We start from the raw sequence: 19,689 nt of genomic DNA on the forward strand, positions 1-19,689 counted from the left end.
TTGGTTGTCCAAAACACGTGGCGGTGCCTTTCCCAGCATGGGTTTTTTTAAATAGCAGAGGGCTAACAGAACCCTTCAATACAGACTGACTGCAGACACTGTCCCGGACAGATGTGCTTTTGAGACAGCGTTAAAGAGCGCCGTGGAATTCTCCTTTGATCTCAACTCTTTGTGTTCATTCATTCTGGCTGCATTATCAAATGGCCAATTAAACGGTGTCAGGCTGCTGTTAACCATTTCACACCGCCATTGCTGTTAACCATTTCACCGCCCACAGTAACTCTTTCGGCAATTCTCAACTGCTTTCGAAGCCAACACTTTTTTCCCAGCTGTTATCAGGCAACTGAATGCTTCAAAACTGAGGTGAGAAGGAACTTTTTGTTGTGAATCTGTGGAATTCTCTGCCACAGAGGGCAGTGGAGGCCAAATCACTGGATGGATTTAAGAGAGAGTTAGATAAAAGCTCTAGGGGCTAGCGGAATCAAGGGATATGGGGAGAAGACAGGCACGGGTTATTGATTGTGGATGATCAGCCATGATCACAATGAATGGCGGTGCTGGCTCGAAGGGCCGAATGGCCTCCTCCTGCACCTATTTTCAATGTTGAATCATCCCACCACAACCAGAGAGCAGTGCTGAACTACTGTCTGCCTCATTGGTGACCCTCGGACTATCCTTGGGGGCTCAGGACTTTCATCGGCCTGCTCGGCTCGGCCCTGGGACTTTCCATCGCCCGGTGGGGGCTTCAAAAAGTTGGGAGCCTCGATCACCTCGTGGCACCACGGGAGAAGAAATGAGGAGGAGATAAGACTTTGCCTTCCATCACAGTGAGGGTATGCCTGGAGCAATCGCTGTGATGGCTGTTTGTGTAAAAATTGTATCTGTGTGTCCTGTGCTTTTTGTTGTCTACTGCCGGACCCTGACGTGAGAGGACGCTGGCGTTGTTTATTCGCCGCTTGTCCGTTAGGATAGTTTGTCTGTTTGTTTTTATGTTATGATTGTTTTTGTAAAGCGCTTTGAGCACCCGATAAGGCGCTATATAAAATAAATGCTTATTATTATTATTATTATCCTTGATCGGACTTTGCTGGCTTAACCTTGCACTAATGATACGATAGAACTTTATTTAAGGTTTGCCAACTGTCCCGTATTAGCCGGGACATCCCATATTTTGGGCTAAATTACTTTGTCCCGTACGGGACCGCCCTTGTCCCTTATTAGTAGAGTTGCCAACTTCCGCACTCCCAAATAAGGGACAAAGGGTGACGTCGCTGCCCCGCGCCCCACGTGACCTCACCCAGTCAGCGGCCGCTATTGGTGGAGCGGGAGCACGTGGCCGCTGGCTGGGTGAGGTCACGTGGGGCGCGGGGCGGTGACGTCACTCTTTGTCCCTTATGTGGGAGTGCGGAAGTTGGCAACCCCTCGGTGTGATGGAGTAACACAAACCATCGCTGTGAGTTAATGCTGCCATCTCTCTCCCTGACGCTTGCTGTCCTGCTATCTGTTAGCACAGATGGCTAATGAGAGACCAGACAGTGTGCGTGGCACTCACCCGCTGCTGGATCAGTGCGTGCTTATGCTCCATTTCCCTTTTCTCCACCGCCGAGTCGATCACAAGTTGATCCAGCTGAACAGGGGCACAAAACAAATGCTCCGTTAGTCCAAACACACAGCGGGATTCAACGGTTTCCTCTCCAGTTTAGAGTTTAGTTTTGTTTAGTTTAGACGCACAGTGTCTCTTGCCCAGAGTAGGGGAATCGAGGACCAGCAGAATTAGGTTTAAAGTGAAGGGCAAACGCGGGCAGGTGGGGACTCGTGTAGATGGGGCATGTTGGCCGGTGTGGGCAAGTTGGGGGGAAGGGCCTGTTTCCACTATGACCTATGACTCCAGGGGGAAATCAGATGCATTTTGGCCTAAAAGTCCACTGAATATCAAAAGTAACAAGAATCAAGCTGATTTTGATGCGTTTTGCACATTTAAATGTACCCATTGATTATACAGCACTAAAAAGATATCTACTTGCAAACCCGATTACCAATGCTCTAATTTCCTGACTTCTATTGATATTTCGTTCAGCAATCCGCCCTTCCTGCAAAGGTTAAGATGTAAACTGTTCAACCTGGTAGGACCAGAGATAATTGAATTTACAACATTTAAATTCACAAGCAGCACTTCCTGACGTCTCTGCGGGTTTGTCAAATTCTTGTGTGGAATTGTCAAGTAGAAAGGCAGGCATTACATTGCACCAATTACAAATATATATCTGGATTTATTTTTAAATAAGTTATCAAAGTACGGTGACGATCACAAGTTCTGAGCTGTGGCGTTTCTCATCCAGGGGTTGGTACGAGACTCACTCTGGGAATCGATGTGTCGCAAGCCAACCTCAAAGTCACAAAATGCTGGCGTAACTCAGCATTTAACCCGTTACTCCAGCATTTTGCATCCATCTTCATGTGTAAACCAGGAGTTCCTCCCTCCAATCCCTTCCCTCTGCAGTTCCTTCCCACGAACTTCAGAGCCACACCTTCCATTCGTTCAAATGGGCAGCACAGCGGGTAGTGCCACTGCCTCACAGCGCCAGGGACCCAGGTTCAATCCTGACCTCGGGTGCTGCCTGCGTGGAGTTTGCACCTTCTCCCTGTGGATCATGTGGGTTTTCTCTGGGCCCTCTGGTTTCCCTCCACGCCCCCAACATGTGCGGGTTTGTAGGTTGATTGGCCCTCTTGTAAAATTGCCCCCCAGTGTTTTAGGGAGTGGATGAGGAGAAAGTGGGATAACATAGAGCGGGTGTGAACGGGTGACCGATGGTTAGCATGGACCCGGTGGGCCGAAGGGCCTTTTCTCATGCTGTGTCTCTTAACTGAATGGTTGACTTTGGCAGAAACTGTGGCTCCCACCTCGGCCCCGCACACGTTAAATCCAGGAGCCACACTGAGGCAAGACCGCCTTGATGTGCAACACGACAGGCGTGAGAGGATGGTAAGGAAGGTAAGGGGAGAAGGACAGAGATGGATGGGAACGCAGAACCCAGGCAGAGTTTTACTCAGTGGGTTGGGAGAGAGACGGGGCGGCTCGGCGACTTCAGTCGACATTTAGTCCTCTGTGATGGGAACAGAGAGATCAAGAGAGGGGGGCAAGGTGCCAGAGACCCTCCTCTACTCTGATTGGAACCTGAGAGAGACACAAGGTGCTGGGGTAACTCGTTGGGTCAGGCAGCATCTCTGGAGAACAAGAATAATAATAATAATAATAATGCATTACATTTATATAGCGCTTTTCAAACACTCAAAGACGCTTTACAGGGATTTCTAGAACATAGAGAAGTGAATAAATAGATAAATAAGTAAATGAACAGAGAAAGGAGACAGAAGGTGAGGTGACCTTCAGTGGTTGAAGGCAGTGCTGAAGAGGTGAGACTTCAGTGATGTTTTGAATGTGGTGAGTGAGGAGGAGTCTCTGACGGTTTGGGGTAGTGAGTTCCATAGGGTGGGAGCAGCGATGGAGAAAGCCCTGTCCCCCCAGGATCTGAGTTTGGTCCGGATGGGGGGGGGACAGGAGATTGGCAGCAGCAGAGCGGAGGGTGCAGGTGGGAGTGTGCCTGTGGAGGAGGTCAGTCAGGTAGGATGGGGCCAGGTTATGGAGGGCTTTGTAGGTCATGAGGAGGATTTTGTACTGGATTCTCTGGGGGATGGGGAGCCAGTGGAGTTTGTAAAGGACGGGGGTGATATGGTCACGGATCGGGGAGTGGGTGAGTAGACGTCAGCGGAGTTTTGAATGTATTGAAGTTTACTGATGATTTTTGAGGGTGAGCCATAGAGGAGGCTGTTGCAGTAGTCCAGACGGGAGGTGATGAAGGCGTGGATGAGGGTTTCTGCAGCTGTGAAGGAGAGGGATGGACGGAGACGGGCAATGTTTTTGAGGTGGAAGAAGGCTGTCTTTGTGATGTGTTTGATGTGTTTGTCGAAGGAGAGGGTTTGTCGAAGAATGGTTGATGTTTCTGGTCGGGACACTTCCCCAGCTTACAGACCATCCGAAGAAGGGTTCCGACCGAAATGTCTCCCATCCTTTGTCCCCAGAGATGCTGCCTGACCCACTGAGTTACACCAGCACTGTGTACAAAACAGCATCTTCATTTCTTTGGTTCAACTGATTGGAATCTGACCATACTTGAGTTAGACTGGCTTGACACTGTTAATACCAGGGTCTTTTTTTGACCAATTCCCTGTGTGTCAATGAACCCCAACACTTACGAGGACATTTTCTCACACAAAGATTCACGAGGATGTTGCACAGAGTCTCTTGCCCAGAGAAGGTGAATCGGGGACCAGAGCACATAGGTTTAAGGTGAAGGGGAAAAGATTTAACAGGAATCTGAGGGGTAACTTTTTCACTCAAAGAATGGTGGGTGTATGGAACAAGCTGCCAGAGCAGGTAGTTGAGGCAGGGACTCTCCCACCGTTTAAGATACAGTTAGACAGGTACATGGATCGGACAGGTTTAGAGGGATATGGGCCAAATGCGAGTGGGTGTGACTAGTGTAGCCGGGACATGTTGGCCGGTGTGTGCAAGTTGGGCCGAAGGTCCTGTTTCCACGCTCTATGACTCCCACTTTGTGAGAATCACACCACGTGACAAAGATGTGTTTTAAATTATTATATTTATGGCAATGGGGTTGGGCATGAAATAAGAAGGGTCTCGTCCCGAAACGTCACCCATTCCTTCTCTCCCGAGATGCTGCCTGACCCGCTGAGTTACTCCGGCATTGTGTGTCTGCCTAAGTGTGAACATATCTTTAACATCTCTGATTGGAGCAATAGGTTACAATTAGCAACAAAAAAAACCTGACAATCCTTTTCGTACCTTCAATAAAACACATTTTTTTTGTTTCCTTAATGAAGCAATTAATGATTTCTCCAGGGTATTTTGCACTAATTTCCAAGACACATCTGCAGTGATAACTCTGGAGGTGTGAGTCTGCAGAGATCTCACAGGCTCCCACGCTAAACACTAATACTCCGCACCGTTTAATATGTTGTCCCGATGTGGCACCTTGGAAGACCGATCTGGTGCATTGGGATGAACAGGCATTAATGTTGGCTTCCCCTACATCTTGTTCTCTGATTGTCACTGATCTCATCTGAGGTGCTGAAGATAGACACACAGTGTTCATAAGGTCATGAGATAGGAGCAGAATTAGGCCATTCGGCCCATCAAGTCTACTCCGCCATTCAATCATGGCTGATCTATCTCTCCCTCCTAACCCCATTCTCCTGCCTTCTCCCCATAACCCCTGACACCAAGAAGCTGTCCATCTCTGCCTTAAAGATAAACATTGACGGCCCCCTGTGGCAACGAATTCCACAGATTCACCGCCCTCTGACTAAAGAAATTCCTCCTCTTTAATCCTTTTATTCTGGTCCTAGACTCTCCCACTAGTGGAGGCATCCTCTCCACATCCACTCTATGCACTATTCGGTAAGTTTCAATAAGGTTCCCCCCTCATCCTTCTAAACTCCAGTGAGTACAGGCCCAGTGCAGTCAAAACGCTCATCATATGTTAACCCACTCATTGCTGGTGCTGGAGTATCACAGCGGGTCAGGCAGCATACCTGGAGAACAAGGATGGGTGACGTTTCGGGTGGGTCGTTCCCCTTGGACGGTCACTCAGACGTGACTAGGAAAGAGAGACCGTTGTCGCAGGCTCAGGAGACTGAGACCTCCAGCCCCATCTCACTGGCATGAGCATCAGCCGGCGTGGACTCGGTAGGCCGAAGGGCCTGCTTCTCTAAAGTCTCTAAAGTCTTATTGACAAACATCAGGTACTCACCTCTGTGGCCAGCTTTTTCATGTAAGGATCCAACTCTTTAAGCAGGTCGTAGCCTTGCTGGAAGAAGGTGTACTGGGCGTGCATGAATGACAGCATCTGCAGCAACGACAACCATTTGTCAGCCTTCCCCACTCAAGGTTATTTGTAACAACTAAGTCTGCATAACAGGGACATCCGTCCCAGAGAGATTCCACAGTCACAGCCTTTGATTCTGGTCAGTGTTTATGCAATGATACGGTATTGCCCCCACACTGGGGACTTTGCACTGTACACTCGAGACCCACAGGTACCAGGCTCAGAAGTGCTTTAGTGTGTGTGTTCCAGGGAACATGTGTTCACTGTGGTGAGAGTGCACGTGTGATAAAGCATGTGAGTGTAGTCGAGTACTTTTTAAAGGAGAGGCTTAGTTAGCAGAGTGACAGGAGTATTGAGATTGCACATGGTATCAGACGGTGGCTCAGTGGGTGGAGCTGTTGCCTCACAGCGCCAGAGACCCAGGTTCGATCCTGACCTCGGGTGCTGTCTGTGCGGAGTTTGCACGTTCTCCCTGTGACCGCGTGTGCTTCCTCTCAGCGCTCCGGTTTCCTCCCACATGCCAAAGACGTGCGGGTTTGTAGGTTAATTGGCTTCTGCCAACATTAATTGTTAATTGGGGATCTTATAGAAGCTTACAAAATTCTTAAGGGGTTGGACAGGCTAGATGCAGGAAGATTGTTCCCGATGTTGGGGAAGTCCAGAACAAGGGGCCACGGTTTAAGGATAAGGGGGAAGTCTTTTAGGACCGAGATGAGAACGTTTTTTTTCACACCGAGAGTGGTGAGTCTGTGGAATTCTCTGCCACAGAAGGTAGTTGAGGCCAGTTCATTGGCTATATTAAAGAGGGAGTTAGATGTGGCCCTTGTGGCTTAAGGGATCAGGGGGTATGGAGAGAAGGCAGGTACGGGATACTGAGTTGGATGATCAGCCATGATCATATTGAATGGCGGTGCAGGCTCGAAGGGCCGAATGGCCTCCTCCTGCACCTATTTTCTATGTTTCTATGTTTCTATTGCCCCGAGTGTGTAGGCTGCGAAAGTGGGAGAACAAGAACTAGTGTACGGGTGATCGATGGTCAGCGTGGACTCGATGGGCCGAAGGGACTGTTTCCGTGCTGTATCTCTGAACCAGACAATGTATCTCTAAACCAGAGAGTGTGAATCTGGACAGTGCTGGACTAGGAGTCTTTAAACAGAATGTAACCAGGAGAGTTTATACAGAGCTTTGGAGATTGTCAACAAAACCAGTTAACTGGGAGAAGAGATTTCAAGCTGGGTCTTATAGTTTAATTCCATTCTGGTGAAATCAATCACTGATTTCTGAAGCTTTCTAATAAGCATTGTACAAAATTCCAGTTTATTAAATTTCAAAATTTGCCAAAATGGGAACTTTTCTTGCACTAAAGAAGTACAAACATTTTACGAATATAAAGGAACACAGAAGACATCCCATAAACATTAGAGCCAATAAATATGTAAATTAAGTCAGTCTTACCGCATCTAATATTTCAAATTTCTTCTTTGCTTGAAGGACATTGATCTGAAAGAGATGACGTTTATGAGTCAAGATGGGAAGCAGACTGAGGGCCATTTACCAGATGCTGTGAGCTCTGTAACAGTGGTCACTGCTTGAACAGTTGATATCACGGCTTGCCATTTTACTGCATACTGATACCACCACAACACTGATATTAATAATCACCGTCTTTCTGCTATTTTGTATTAATTCCCATTGTTTTGCCGTTGGTCCGCCCGGTTTTACTGTGAGCGTTGGTCCACTTGAGCGATTGCCGCTGCACAGTGTGTGTTGAACATACCGACAGTGCCTAGACAATGCAGCCACAAACCCAGCCAAGCTGAACGCTTTCTTGTTGCCGGGGTATGAAGACGGGCTGCCTCTTCATTACAGAGGGAACAATGTCCCACGACTGAGTCGAGAAGGAGCCGGCGCACATACGGACAGATGATTATTTTATGTTCCCAGTGTTACGTGTTCAGAAAAATGCGATGCACATTGCGATGTAAATATAATTCATGGAAACATAATGGGTGGCATGGTGGCACAGCAGTAGAGTCCTGCCTCACAGCGCCAGAGACCCGGGTTCGATCCTGACTAGGGGCGCTGTCTGTATGGAGTTTGTACGTTCTCCCCGTGACCTGCGTGGGTTTTCTCCAGGTGCTCCGTTTTCCTCCCACGCTCCAAAGATGTGCAGGCATGTCGGTTAATTGGCTTGGTATAATTGTATAAATGTACAATTGTCCCGAGTGGGTGTAGTGTAGTGTTAATGTGCGTTAACATGCGGGGATCGCTGGTCGGCGCGGACTCGGTGGGTCAAAGGGGCTGTTTCTGCGCTCTATCTCTAAACTAAAACTAAACAATTTCTCTCCTTATTTGATCCCCTTTGTCTCCCTTGTCACTTCGGGGGTTTGTTTGTGGATGGGTGGCCAACGCGAAACGTAGCCGGATGCAGACACAAGTAACTGCAGATGCCGGTTCACCAAAATGAAAAGACACAAAGTGCTGGAGTAACTCGGCGGGTCAGGCAACATCTCTGGACTACACTGTGGTGGCCCACAGCCCAAGGGTGGCACGGTGGCACAGCGGTAGAGTTGCTGCCCTACAGCGCCAGAGACCCAGGTTCGATTCTAAACATGGGTGCTGTCTGTACGGAGTTTGTACGTTCTCCCTGTGACCGCGTGGGTTTTCTCCGGGTGCTTCGGTTTCCTCCCACACGCAAAAAGGCGTACAGGTTTGTAGGTTATTTTGGCATCCGTAAAAATCATAAATTGTCCCTGGTGTGTGTAGGATAGTGCTGGAGTGTGGGCAAGTGGGCCAGCAGTCACCAACCCTGCAAAATCAATGCAGCCGGGTCACTGTAAACAAACGGATGCCAGAGATAATGGGGATGATTTTCTCTCCCGATTACACGGGGCCAGGCTCCTTCATCAGAGGGACAATGTCTCAGCTTTAAATATTATTTCTGACGTTCGACATTAAGACAGCACAGTGGCACAATGGGTAGAGCTGCTGCCTTGCAGCGCCAGAGACCCGGGTTCGATCCTGACCTCCGGTGCCGTCTGCGTGGGATTTGCACGTTCTCCCCGTGGCCACGTGGGTTTCCTCCGGGTGCTCCGGTTTCCCCCCACATCCCAAAGACGTGCGGGTTTGTGGGTTAATTGGGCCTCTGTGAATTGCCCCCTAGTGTGCAGGCAGTGGATGCGAAAGTGGAAGAACAAGGAGCTAGCGTGAAGGTGTGATCGATGGTCGGCGTGGACCGTGTGGGTGCAGGGGCCTGGACTGGGTGGGTGCAAGGGCCTGTGGCGGGCTGTTAATCTACCATCTGTTGGGAAGGGGCAATGAGCTTGACATGATGCACCGTGAACGTGTGGAATTGCTGACATCCTGTGGTGATTCGAGGTACAACACAAGGAAACACAATCTGCAGCCCTTTCATAAAGCACCTCCCCCACTTCCCGGGTCTGGATCAATATCAGCGATGAGAGGGGATCTGATGGAAACATATACAATTCCTAAGGGATTGGACAGGCTAGATGCAGGAAAAATGTTCCCCATGTTGGGGGAGTCAACCAGGAACCAGGGGTCACAGTTTAAGAATAAGGGGACTGAGACGAGGAAAAACCTTTTCACCCAGGGAGTTGTGAATCTGTGGAATTCTCTGCCACAGAAGGCAGTAGAGGCCAGTTCACTGGATCTTTTCAAGAGAGAGTAAAAGGGTATCAAGGGATATGGGGGAGAAAGCAGGAACGGGGCACTGATTTTGGGTGAGCAGCTGTGATCATATTGAATGGCGATGCTGGCTCGAAGGGCCGAATGGCCTACTCCTGCACCTGTTTTCTATGTTTCTATGTTTCTGTGGGTACGAGGCAGTGCAGGGGCTGGCCTGTTCCTTCCTAGGTTTGCCAACTGTCCCGTCTTAGGCGGGACATGCCACGTTTTGGGCTAAATTAGTTTGTCCCGTACGGGACCGCCCTTGTCCCGTATTAGTAGGGTCGCCAACTTCCTCACTCCCAAATAAGGGACAAAGGGTGATGTCACCGCCCCGCGTGACCTCACCCAGCCAGCGGCCACGTGCTGCCCGCTCCACCAATGGCGGCCGCCCGGGCCGGGAGGCGGGTAACCACGGGCGGCCGCCATTGGTGGAGCTGGCTGGGTGAGGTCACATGGGGCGCGGGGCGGTGACGTCACCATGTCCCGTATTTGGGAGTGAGGAAGTTGGCAACCCTATTCCTTCCCCAGGGCCCTACCTGTAGGACGTAATCGAGCGCCAGGTGCCTGAAGCACTTTCGGGTCATGGTGAGTGTACCGGTCGCCTCCTCCACCTCGTGGGCTTTGCTGCGGGTCGCCTGGGCGTTCTTGATCAGCGCCAGGTCCAAGTCCTCACGCACTTTGTCAAAATGCTTCTTGGTCTCCTTGAACTTCCGAACGTCCCTGCGTCAAAGCGAAAGACAAGTCCCGTGTTACTCCGGCTGACAGCTGGCAAAGGTGGGCTTGACCCACTGCAGCCACCAGCAGCTCAGCACACAACACATAACATTATCCAAGGACCGGACAGGCTAGATGCAGGGAAAAATGTTCCCCATGTTGGGGGAGTCCAGAACCAGGGGCCACAGTCAAAGAATAAAGGGGAGGCCATTTAAAACTGAGGTGAGAAGAAACCTTTTCACCCAGAGAGTCGTGAATTTGTGGAATTCTCTGCCACAGAAGGCAATGGAGGCCAATTCACTGGATGAATTTGAAAGAGAGTTAGATAGGGGCTAACGGAATCAAGGGATATGGGGGGAAGGCAGGCACGGGTTATGATTATGGATGATCAGCCATGATCACAATGAATGGCGGTGCTGGCTCGAAGGGCCGAATGGCCTCCTCCTGCACCTATTTTCTATGTTTCTGTTTCTAACACCAGTTTTTGATCAGTCTGGGTGTCAGGGGTTATGGGGAGCAGGCAGGAGAATGGGGTTAAGAGGGAGAGATAGGTCAGCCATGACTGAATGGCGGAGTAGACTTGATGGGCCGAATGGCCTAATTCTGCTCCTATCACATGATCTTATGAGCTACAACCTTAGGGGCAGAACCCACATTTCACTCCCAAGGTGCAGGAAGATGAATTAGATTTTAGATATAATCACAGACAAGGAAGATTTGTGGGACGATCGACACAAAATGTTGGAGTAACTCAGTGGGTCAGGCAGCATCTCACAAGTTCATAAGTGATAGGAGTAGAATTGGGCCATTTGGCCCATCAAGTCTACTCCGCCATTCAATCACTGGAGAAGGAGGATGGGTGACGTTGTGGGTGAGGACCCTCCCACATTATTGCCTTCATCGTGCATCTGTACACTGTGGGCGGCTCCATTGTAATCAGGTATAGTCTCTCTGCTGAGCGGTGAGCACACAACAAAAGCCTCGGTTCACTGTACCTCGGGACACGTGACAATAAACTCAACTCAACTCAACTCAACTCAAGAAGAGTCTCGACCCAAAACATTACCCATTCTTTTTCTCCAGAGATGCTGCCTGACCCAATGGGTTACTCCAGCAATTTGTGTCCATTGTCGGTATACACCATTGTTGGTAAACACCATTGTTGGTACACACCATTGTTGGTACACACCATTGTTGGTACACACCATTGTTGTTATACACCATTATTGGTATACACCATTGTTGGTATACACCATTGTTGGTACACACCATTGTTGGTACACACCATTGTTGGTACACACCATTGTTGTACACACCATTGTTGGTACACACCATTGTTGGTACACACCATTGTTGGTACACACCATTGTTGGTATACACCATTGTTGGTACACACCATTGTTGGTACACACCATTGTTGGTACACTCCATTGTTGGTATACACCATTGTTGGTACACACCATTGTTGGTACACACCATTGTTGGTATACACCATTGTTGGTACACACCATTGTTGGTACACACCATTGTTGGTACACACCATTGTTGGTATACACCATTGTTGGTACACACCATTGTTGGTACACACGATTGTTGGTATACACCATGGTTGGTACACACCAACATTTGCAGTTCTTTGTTTCTATGATTTGGGGGAAAGCAGATAAAATCACCGTCCAGTCAAAATGCCGGTGGGATTCATCGTTAAGGTGGGTGTTTAAAATCAAGAAGGTTCAGGTGAAAGCAGTGATGGAGGGCAGTTGGAAGCACAAGGGACCTGGTGCAATAGTGTCTATGGGGTCAGAAAGGTGGAGATCAAAGTCTGGGAAAAGGGTGGCAGGGTGGCACAGCGGTAGAGTTAATGCCTTAGAGCGCCAGTGACCTGGGTTCGATCCCGACTGCGGGTGCTGTCTGTACGGAGTTTGTACGTTCTCCCCGTGGGTTTTTTCCGGGTAATCCAGTTTCCTCCCACATTCCAAAGAAATGCAGGTGTGTAGGTTAATTGGCTTGGTGTAAATGTAAATTGTCCCCAGCGCGTGTAGGATAATGTTAGCGTGCGGGGATCACTGGTCGTCGCGGACTCGGTGGGCCGAAGGGCCTGTTTCCGGGCTGTATCTCGAAACTAAAATCGAAACTTCATATGTAATTTTGTCTGTGTGTTGGGCTGTGCCTGTTCCCGTGAAGTTGCTGTGAGTTTAGTTTACCTGACCGCACCTGTACCTGACCGCACCTGTACGTATGACAACAAACCACTCGACTTGAGAAAGAAGCATTGTGGTTGGGTGAGGTTTTGAGGATTAAGGAACTTGCAACTATTAGCAGGCAATATTCCGTTGGCAGCCGACAAGGTCACGACATTCCTTTGCCCAGGATCCATGCCAGTTTCTGGCACAGCGAGAGCTTGGCACGCGTGTCTGGGTTCTAAGTATGTTAAAGAGAGCTCTCTGCCAACCAGTGGCCCTCTGCGGCCAGCCTCGCTGCCTCACAATGCCTCGATTCTACTGGGTTACACAACGACAGCTTCAGTAGCCAATTACTCCAAGGATATCATGAACGAAGCAAATGCGCAGCTCGCCGTGACAGACGGCGGCTTCCATCGTCTTTGATTCCCCGTGTGGGAAGGAACTGCAGATGCTGGTTTAAACCGAAGATAGACCCCACAAAAAGCTGGAGTAACTCAGCGGGACAGGCAGCATCTCTGGAGAGAAGGAATGGGTGACGTTTCGGGTCGAGACCCTTCTTCAGAATCTTCTGTCTCGACCCGAAACGTCACCCATTCCTTCTCTCCAGAGATGCTGCCTGTCCCGCTGAGTTACTCCAGCTTTTTGTGTCTATCTTTGATTCCCAGCCCTTGTTTGAGGGATCATGGATGGCACGGTGGCACAGCGGCAGATCTACTGCCTTGCAGCGCCAGAGACCCGAGTTCAATCCTGATTATGGATTCAAGAGAGAGCTGGATAGAGCTCTTAAGGATAGCGGAGTCAGGGGGTATGGGGAGAAGGCAGGAACGGGGTACTGATTGAGAATGATCAGCCATGATCACATTGAATGGCGGTGCTGGCTCGAAGGGTCGAATGGCTTCCTCCTGCACCTATTGTCTATTGTTTATGGGCGCTGTCTGTACGTAGTTTGTATGTTCTCCCCCTTGTCCGCGTGGGTTTTCTCCAAGATCTTTGGTTTCCTCCCACACTCCAAAGACGTACAGGTTTGTAGGTTAACTGCCTTGGTATACATGTAAATGTCCCCTAGTGTGTGTAGGGTCGTGTGATTGTTGGGCGGTGCGGACTCGGTGGGCCGAAGGGCCTGTTTCTGCGCTGTATCTCCAAGCTAAACTAAACCAAGATCCACTGTCCAGTCTAATAATCCTGGTCATTTGTGAGTGGCAGACTGTTCACATCTGGATGTACAGACTCAACTAAGCCCACTGTAAAGTAGACCCTCTTGTAACGGACTATAGGGGAGGGAATGGCATCTGTTATTGCCAATTGTCCGCCATAACAGAGTAAGGGATTCACTCAAACCACCGACTGGTCACTCCCTGAAACAATGAGTTGTTTTCGAATACATCGCTCTTTTTCACAGCTAAGAACGTATTTTTGTTACGGCAAACTAAAAAACACCAAAGGCTGTTTGTTGCAGTGATTGTAATGTAGGAAACTGTGTAAAGTGAGATAACGTAGAACTAGTGTGAGTGGGTGATCGAGGGTCGGCGTGGGCCGAAGGGCCTGTTTCCTTGCTGAACCTTCCAATCAATCAATTATTCCTGGAGTTCTGGGTGATAGGTTATTCCACAACCTACGTGACTAAAACGCACTATCTCATCAATGTTACAATTTTCTGAACACAGGTTATCTGCTGTGCCTCCTTGCAATGTGGTGACTGCTATTTCCTTCTCTCCTCGTAACGAGGTAACTGCTACAAACCTGTACGTCTTTGGAGTGTGGGAGGAAACCAAAGATCTTGGAGAAAACCCACGCGGACACGGGGAGAACGTACAAACTCCGTACAGACAGCGCCCGTGGTCAGGATTGAACTCGGGTCTCTGGCGTTTTAAGGCAGTAGATCTGCCGCTGTGCCACCGTGCCATCCATGATCCCTCAAGCAAGGGCTGGGGATCATAGATAGACACAAAGTGCTGGAGTAACTCAGCGGGTCAGGCAGCAACTCTGGAGAAAAAAGATGGGTCTCACCCAACCTTCCTTGCTAACCTGCGTCATTTAGTCTGTCTCCCACAACAATGGCCGGCGATACTGCAAGATGCAGCTCACACCCTCTGAGGCAACGTGCCTCCACTCACATCGCAGCACGTAGTCATCTCAAAATAGCCTGTGCGATTATCGTGGCAGTGTGGGTTTGTACCCTGTTAATGTCGACACTAGGCGGCTCGCTGTTATCAAGGCTCATCGGAACGGCTGCTCCGTTTGCAGAGTGACCCTATCCATGACCGGGGGGAGGGGGTTCATCTATCCTGGGGGACAATCTCTACAGGGTGGCATGGTAGCGCAGCGGTAGAGTTGCTGCTTTACAGCGAATGCAGCGCCGGAGACTCAGGTTCGATCCTGACTACGGGTGCTGCACTGTACGGAGTTTGTACGTTCTCCCCGTGACCTGCGTGGGTTTTCTCCGAGATCTTCGGTTTCCTCCCACACTCCAAAGACGTACAGGTATGTAGGTTAATTGGCTGGGTAAATGTAAAAATTGTCCCTAGTGGGTGTAGGATAGTGTTAATGTACGGGGATCACTGGGCGGCACGGACTTGGAGGGCCGAAAAGGCCTGTTTCCGGCTGTATATATATGATATGATATGATGATAAAACCTCGGCTCTCAAGATAGAAGGCTGGAATTTAGAAGACTGAGGGGGGATCTTATTGAAACATATAAAATTCTTAAGGGGTTGGAGAGGCTAGATGCGGGAAGATTGTTCCCGATGTTGGGGGAGTCCAGAACCAGGGGTCACAGCTTAAGGATAAGGGGGAAGTCTTTTAAGACCGAGATGAGAAAACATTTCTTCACACAGAGAGTGGTGAGTCTGTGGAATTCTCTGCCACAGAAGGTAGTTGAGGCCAGTTCATTGGCTATATTTAAGAGGGAGTTAGATGTGGCCCTTATGGCTAAAGGGATCAGGGGGTATGGAGAGAAGGCAGGTACAGGTTACTGAGCTGGATGATCAGCCATGATCATATTGAATGGCGGTGCAGGCTCGAAGGGCCGAATGGCCTACTCCTGCACCTATTTTCTATGTTTCCATGTAAGAGGAGAGCTTTCAACGGTCACCTCTCTTCCATCTTTCTCACCCCCCCACCACAATCAGTCTGAGGATATGAATCGTCACCTGTCCATCCCCTCCCCAGATGCCGTCAGACACTCGTGTTTTGCTGACCATGCAGTTCATAAGCTCTATGAGTTCCCGGAGCAGAATGAGGCCAGTCGGCCCATCGAGTCGACTCCACCGTTCAATCACGCCGGATCTATCTCTCCGCCCTCAACCCCATTCTCCTGCCTCCTGCCTTCTCCCCGTCACGCACCGATCGAGAGTTCTCCTTTGAGAGATATCTAGTCTGTCCAGGTGGTGCGTCGGGAAGCACGTATCCCGTCCGCACTGCGTACACAGAGAGATTCTGTGAAGCCCGTTGCCCACGGTTACACAGAGTGTCAGGACCAACGCCTGACGTGCTAATTTTGTTTCCAGGTTTTCTCCTCCTGTGATCCGCTGCCACCAGCAGTGTTCTGATAGAGTTGGGCTTCCTGCAGTGCTCTGAAATCCTGCCCACCTGCTTACAATCTCTGCTCAGGTTATTCTTCCAGCCAGGTATTCACAAGATGCTGGAGTAACTCAGCGGGGCAGGCAGCATCTCTGGAGAGAAGGAATGGGTGACGTTTCACCCATTCCTTCCCTCCAGAGATGCTGCCTGTCCCGCTGAGTTACTCCAGCTTTTTGTGTCTATCTTTGACTCCCAGCCCTTGTTTGAGGGATCATGGTGGCACAGCGGCAGATCTACTGCCTTACAGCGCCAGAGACCTGAGTTCAATCCTGACCACGGGCGCTGTCTGTACGGAGTTTGTACGTTCTCCCCGTGTCCGCGTGGGTTTTCTCCAAGATCTTCGGTTTCCTCCCACACTCCAAAGACGTGCAGGTTTGTAGGTTAATTGCCTTGGTAGAAATGTCTCGACCCGAAACGTCACCCATTCCTTCTCTCTAGAGATGCCGCCTGACCTGCTGAGTTACTCCAGCATTTTGTGTCGACCTTCGATTTAAACCAGCATCTGCAGTTTTCTTCCTATACATTCTTCCAACCAGACTCCTCGTATCCCTTCTCTTTCCCCTCTTCCACCTCCACCCCTCCCTCCAACTTTTATTTTGCTCCCTCCCCCACTCCTCTCATCTGACACCCTTTTGTCCCCTGTTCACCTCCAGCTGCATGTCTACAATGACTCTCACCAACTTCTACAGATGCACCACTGCTGTCGGGCTGCACCACAGCTCGGCCTGGGAACAGCTCTGCCCAAGACGGCAAGACGTTGCAGAGTTCTAGCCCTGTCCATCACACGGACCAGAATTCCTACCATCGCCTCCATCTACACATCACGCTGCCTTGGAACAACAGCCGACATAAACAAAGGCTTGTCCCACCCCAGTCATCATAAACATATGTTGATAAACATTTCAACATAAACATATGTTGAAAGACTGGAGCGACTAGGCTTGTATGCACTGGAATTTAGAAGGATGAGAGGGGATCTTATCGAAACGTATAAAATTATTAAGGGGTTGGACACGTTAGAGGCAGGAAACATGTTCCCAATGTTGGGGGAGTCCAGAACCAGGGGCCACAGTTTAAGAATAAGGGGTAGGCCATTGAGAACAGAGATGAGGAAAAACATTTTTAGTCAGAGAGTTGTGAATCTGTGGAATTCTCTGCCTCAGAGGGCAGTGGAGGCCAATTCTCTGAATACATTCAAGAGAGAGCTAGATAGAGCTCTTAAGGATAGCGGAGTCAGGGGGTATGGGGAGAAGGCAGGAACGGGGTACTGATTGAGAATGATCAGCCATGATCACATTGAATGGCGGTGCTGGCTCGAAGGGCCGAATGGCCTCCTCCTGCACCTATTGTCTATTGTCTATTGTCTATTGTCTATTGTCTATTGTCTATTGTCTATCCTTTCTTCTCCGCACTCCCCCTCCAGCAGAAGGTACAGAAGCTTGAAAGTGGGCGCCGCCAGACTCAGGAACAGCGTCTTCCCCTCTGTTATCAGGCTTCTGAACGGTCCTTCCATAAGCTGGACTACTGCCCCATTGAGGACAAATCTCCATTGAGGATACGGAGTGGACATGGGCTCGCTGGCCGGCGCGGGCTCAGTGGGCCACATGGCCTGTTTCCGAGCTGTATCTCTGAACTAGACTAAAGTGGACAGAGATGGCCGCAGTGCGCGGGAGCGTGGGGTGCCTGGGTTTTCACATACTACCATTTCCTATTTTCTCTCCTGCCAGTCCAAAGTGTGAACCAGACAGGCAGCGCTGCTGATGCAGGTGTTTGGCAGGCGCGGTGGTCTCGTTACGTTCGACAGCGAGCGGCAGGAGAGGCGACCGGGAGCAGACTTACTCTTTCACAAAGTTGTGCAGCTGCAGCCTGACAGATCGCTGGGCTTGATCACAGAGAATCTGCAACACAAAGGAGCAACGTTATCAGCCGTGGGTTATCACAGGTGTGGGTAATCGCAGGTGTGGGTCATCGCAGGTGTGGGTCACCGCAGGTGCGGCTCACCGCAGGTGCGGGTCATCGCAGGTGCGGGTCACCGCAGGTGCGGCTCACCGCAGGTGCGGGTCACCGCAGGTGCGGCTCACCGCAGGTGCGGGTCACCGCAGGTGCGGGTCACCGCAGGTGCGGGTCACCGCAGGTGCGGGTCACCGCAGGTGCGGGTCACCGCAGGTGCGGGTCATCGCAGGTGCGGGTCACCGCAGGTGCGGGTCATCGCAGGTGTGGGTCACCGCAGGTGCGGGTCATCGCAGGTGCGGGTCATCGCAGGTGCGGGTTATTGCAGGTGTGGGTCATCGCAGGTGTGGGTTACATAGGTGTGGGTTATCACAGGCGCACAGTTATTCACTTGGATCGATCGCCACCCAGAAGGTTTACGTGGAAGGGGCGACCCCTCCAACCTGGCGGCAAGATGGCGTCTGATAGGAAACAAGCTGAGTGCCCCTTTCCCCTCACCGTGCGGTTTCACAGAGTCACACAGCACAGTGGGTGGCACGGTGGCGCAGCGGTAGAGTTGCTGCCTTACAGCACCAGCGACCCGGGTTTGTTCCTGACTACGGGCGCTGTCTGTACGGAGTTTGTGCGTTCTCCCTGTGACCGCGTGGGTTTTCTCCGGGTGCTCCGGTTTCCTCCCACATTCCAAAGCAGGTTAATTGGCTTTGGTAAAAAATTGTAAATTGTCCCGAGTATGTGGGATAGTGCTCGTGTACGGGAATCGCTGGTCGGTGTGGACTTGGTGGGCCGAAGGGCCTGTTTCTATGCTACATCTCTAAACTAAACTAAACTAGGCACAGGAAGGGGACCTTTGGCCCGCAGTGCCTGTGCTGAACATGATGCCAAGACCTACTCTTATCTGCCTGTGCATGGTCCATATACCCCATACCTGCACTTCCATGTGCCAATCTAAAACCCACTTCATCACCACTGTTGTATCTGCCACCATCACCACCCCTCACTGTGTGTTCCTGCTCCCACCACTCTGTGTAAATACCTGACCCGCACATCTCCTTTAAACTTTGTCCGTCTCACATTAAAGCTCTGCCCTTTAGTCTTTGACCGAGGACAAAAGCTTCTGACTGTCTACCCTATCTATGCCTCTCGTCATTTTAGATACTTGTATTCGGTCTTGCCTAAACCTCTGACATTCCAGGAGAAAACAATCCACGTCTGCCCAACCTATATCATCCCATCCAGGCAGCGTTCCGGTAAACCACCTCCTCTCCAAAGCCTCCACATCCTCCCTGCGATGGGGACGACCAAGAACTGCACGCCATGCTCCAAACGCAGCCTGACCAAAGTCATATCGAGCTGCAACATGGCGTCCTCTGTTCCCAATGATGTGCGATCCACTTTCATGATCTGCTTTCTGAGTTCCAATCCCTTGTCCATCTCCCATCACGCTGCCTCGAAAAGCAGCCAACATAATCAAAGACTTGTCTAACCCCAGTTATTCCTTCTTCTCCCCGCTCCCCTTCAACTGAAGGTACAGAAGCTTGAAAGCAGCCCCACCAGGCTCACCACCTTCCCCTCCATTGTCAGGCGTCTAAACAGTCCTTCCATAAGCTGGGGTACTGTCCAATTCACCTCTACCCTCCTCGGGCCACTGTCGGTCGGTAGGTACTCA

At 50.4% G+C, this 19,689-nt stretch overlaps 1 protein-coding gene across 5 annotated transcripts in view; it reads right to left on the reverse strand.

Moving 5' to 3' along the window:
- Window positions 1–19,689, reverse strand: part of acap3a (ArfGAP with coiled-coil, ankyrin repeat and PH domains 3a) — a 178,774-nt gene that overhangs the window by 66,771 nt on the left and 92,314 nt on the right. For all 5 annotated transcript variants that reach the window (XM_078425204.1, XM_078425200.1, XM_078425203.1 and 2 more), the window contains 5 exons: window positions 17,913–17,971; window positions 10,133–10,316; window positions 7,362–7,406; window positions 5,832–5,927; window positions 1,553–1,627 (listed from right to left, as the gene is read on the reverse strand). In XM_078425204.1, coding sequence (XP_078281330.1) covers window positions 1,553–1,627; window positions 5,832–5,927; window positions 7,362–7,406; window positions 10,133–10,316; window positions 17,913–17,971 — 459 coding nt within the window. The remainder of the gene's footprint in view (window positions 1–1,552; window positions 1,628–5,831; window positions 5,928–7,361; window positions 7,407–10,132; window positions 10,317–17,912; window positions 17,972–19,689) is intronic.

Source organism: Rhinoraja longicauda, chromosome 30, assembly GCF_053455715.1.
Source record: "Rhinoraja longicauda isolate Sanriku21f chromosome 30, sRhiLon1.1, whole genome shotgun sequence".
Lineage (NCBI taxonomy): Eukaryota > Metazoa > Chordata > Chondrichthyes > Rajiformes > Arhynchobatidae > Rhinoraja > Rhinoraja longicauda.